This window comes from Austrofundulus limnaeus, unplaced genomic scaffold, assembly GCF_001266775.1.
Source record: "Austrofundulus limnaeus strain Quisiro unplaced genomic scaffold, Austrofundulus_limnaeus-1.0 Scaffold157, whole genome shotgun sequence".
Taxonomy (NCBI): Eukaryota; Metazoa; Chordata; class Actinopteri; order Cyprinodontiformes; family Rivulidae; genus Austrofundulus; species Austrofundulus limnaeus.
The window spans coordinates 335,737-339,006 of record NW_013952559.1 but is presented as its reverse complement, the minus strand read 5'-3'; the positions used below and the strand labels follow the sequence as shown (position 1 = coordinate 339,006).

The window sequence follows — 3,270 nt, the reverse complement described above, 5'->3', positions numbered from 1 at the left end:
ATACAAATACTTATTAAGTACAGTCCTTTTATTTTAATGATTATGTCCTGCTGGTGTGTGTCATGATTTGTTTGTGTACAAACTAATACTGTATCAGAGTTTTATATATTTATACTTCTCATTCAACCACAATAAAATTCACTCTATCTAGGAGGCACAGTTTATATGGATGGTATTTATTTTTTACAATAACAAGCTGGAATGAAAACAAGCAAAAATGAAATAAAAGAACGACTTTCTACTTCTTGTCTTTTTTAAAAATGTAAAGAGTAGAAAGTACAGATAATTGTGTGAAAACGTAAGAAGTAGAAGTAAAAAGTAGGCTGAAAATAAGTTACTCAAGTAAAGTATAGATACCCAAAAATTCTACTAAAGTACAGTAACAAAGTATTTGTTAGTTACTTTACAACTCTGCACATTTACTAACAATAGCAAAAAATGAGGTCAGTGTTAGCACAGAAAACACAATACTGTAAAAACATCTGGCCACCTTAGCCCTTAATATTATTTTCCAAACCACACAGTAACAAGCCAGTTTGTGAACATCCTTGTTTAGATGAACAAGCAATGCAAACATGCTTTTATAGAAACTGAACTTGGATTTCCAAAATCCACAAAACAAACTTGTGCAACTGATCACAAAAAGCTAAAGTTGCTTGTAGTTTATTCACATTTGAACAAAAAAAAAAATAGATATCCAGTAGTTTTCTCATGCAAACACACAAAAAAGGAATAAATGCATGATTTTGTTTACTGTAYTTTTGTAAGTATTCAAAAGAACACAAAGTTCTTCTCTTCACTAGGAACTGGAGGCTTTGGTGCAGGAGGTCCTRGTACTGGTGCAGGTCTGGGACCTGGAACAGGTTACACCCCTGGAGGTCAGTGGGTTTATTTGCCATTAAAAATATTCATTCCCTTGGATGTTGACACTCTTTTATTTCTATTATAGTTCAGTCATGGTTATTATAAATTAGCATCTGAATCTGCTAGTCACAATATGATGTACACAAATAGTGTGTGGCACAAATACTTTGTAATGAAGGTAATCAAATAGATTTCCTGGACTTTAAGAAGTCAAATKCTTTCTCTTATGTAGGTGGCTATGGAGGATATTATGGAAACAAACCCCCCAAAACAGGTATATTTATTTATCAGTTATTGACATGTCTTTTGTGCTAAAAGCTGGTTGAAATTTGYTTTTTCTTACCTTAGGTGGTGTTGGAACATCACTTGGAGGAACTGGTTTTGGCCCTGGTGGTGCTGGAGTCAGACCTGGTGGAACTGGGGTTGGGCCTGGGGCAAATGGTTTTGGTCCTGGTGGAACTGGGGYTGGTCCTRGTGGTGCAGGGATTGGTCCTGGGGGAACAGGATTTGGTCCTGGTGGGACAGGATTTGGYCCTGGAGGTACAGGRTTTGGTCCTGGTGGTACAGGAGTTAGACCTGGTGGAACTGGGGTTGGGCCTGGTGGTGCAGGGATTGGTCCTGGGGGAACAGGATTTGGTCCCGGTGGTACTGGATTTGGTCCCGGTGGTACAGGAGTCAGGCCTGGTGGAACTGGGCTTGTGCCTGGTGGTACAGGATTTGGTCCTGGTGGTACAGGATTTGGTCCTGGTGGTACTGGCTTTGGCTCTGGTGGAACAGGGTTTGGTCCAGGTGGTGCAGGACTTGGACCTGGAGGAACAGGATTCGGTCCTGGTGGAGCTGTTCCAGGTGGAGGAGGTAAATATCACCCACCAAAACTGTTTTGACGACACATAAATATGTTATTTCTATCTTACATCAGAACATTTATTTTTAAATTATTACATCTGCAAACAAACTGTAAACTTTTGGTAAATTACATTTATAAATTGTATTTTTGTTGAAAATTGTGAAGGTTTTTATGGAGCCTAGTTTCTTGTAAACTTATAATTTCTTATAATTTACTGTGTTCAGGTTTGACCTTGAAACTTTGTACATATAAACCTTGTCTATCAAAGTTATGTTTTTTTCCCTGCATCAGCTCCAATGCTGCCTCAGACCAGTACAACTGGGGGAGGACCTGGTGGAAAAAGTGGTGCTAAAGCATCAAAACAAGTTCCAGGTAAATATCTTGAAATCACAGCCAGTTTATAAATAAGAGAATCACTTCAGTTTAGAGTTTACAATCATCCATTAACACTGACCTTATTACCAACATGAGCACTGTGTATCATAGGCATCGGGGTGCCTGGACTCTATCAAGGTGGATTTGTACCAGGTCAAGGTGAGAGTTAATAATGATCATATCACCAACGTGATGTATTAAAATAGAAAATATTAGAGTAAAAAATATGATGCTCTCATTGAGTATCTTTCATTTCCCTCTGGTCAGGTTTTGGAGGCCGTGGTGTTCTTCCTGGAGTAGTCACGGGATCTGGACTTGGGTCTCAAACAGGCATGTAAACATTCTCTATGTTAAAATATGGTTGCTGCACTCAAAAACAAATGGTATTTCCTTTATTTTTCATAGGGACTGGAATACTCGGTCAAAGTGGGACAGGACCAGGAGCAGCAGCTAGTAAGTCTCTCAAAGTTTAAAGCCCACAACTATGTTATCAGATATGTCCTTTATAACTTTGTATTATTAAATGATTAGTAAGCAAAAACCTGTGTTTCTTATCACAGACGGTCGTGGACAACAGCTGCCTGGTGTTTTTCGTGGTTATCCTCTCATATCACCTAAATCAGGTACACAGGAATCAATCATTTTCTGAACACAGCATCTGGAATAAGTTGACAATGACAAACTTTAAAAAAGAATAACCGTGCAAAAAGTGTATGTAATCTTTTAAATACAGGAGCGGGAAAATCAAAAAAGCCTGGCCAAGCAGCGGCTAAATATGGTAAGAGACTAAAATATATTTACTATTTCTTAAATACAACTTGCACAATAGATTACTATAATCCAACAGATTAAAACTGACCTTGCATTTCTGTACATATGTTCATTTTCTTGAGGTGGAACTGGAGGAGGCATCACTGGTCAAGGAGGCACCTTAGGAGGTGGAGCTGGAAGACTTCCTGGAGGGGGTGTTGGAACAGGAGTGGGACCAGGATTTGGAGGTGGTGTAGGGGGTGGTGTTGGTACAGGAGTGGGACCAGGAGTAGGAGGGGGTGTTGGTACAGGAGTGGGACCTGGGTTTGGAGGTGGTGTTGGTACAGGAGTGGGACCTGGGTTTGGAGGTGGTGTTGGTACAGGAGTGGGACCAGGAGTAGGAGGTGGTGTTGGTACAGGAGTGGGACCTGGGT

The 3,270-nt window shown here is 39.9% G+C and overlaps 1 protein-coding gene across 1 annotated transcript in view; it reads left to right on the top strand.

The window, feature by feature from the left end:
* The window catches only part of elnb (elastin b), a gene marked incomplete at its 3' end in the record, with an annotated part of 8,434 nt that extends 5,301 nt beyond the window's left edge, over positions 1-3,133 (top strand). The window contains 10 exon segments of the mRNA XM_014016892.1: positions 804-878; positions 1,097-1,138; positions 1,213-1,719; positions 2,003-2,083; positions 2,198-2,245; positions 2,354-2,416; positions 2,492-2,539; positions 2,647-2,709; positions 2,820-2,864; positions 2,980-3,133. Coding sequence (XP_013872346.1) covers positions 804-878; positions 1,097-1,138; positions 1,213-1,719; positions 2,003-2,083; positions 2,198-2,245; positions 2,354-2,416; positions 2,492-2,539; positions 2,647-2,709; positions 2,820-2,864; positions 2,980-3,133 — 1,126 coding nt within the window.
* Positions 3,134-3,270: the final 137 nt, after the last annotated feature.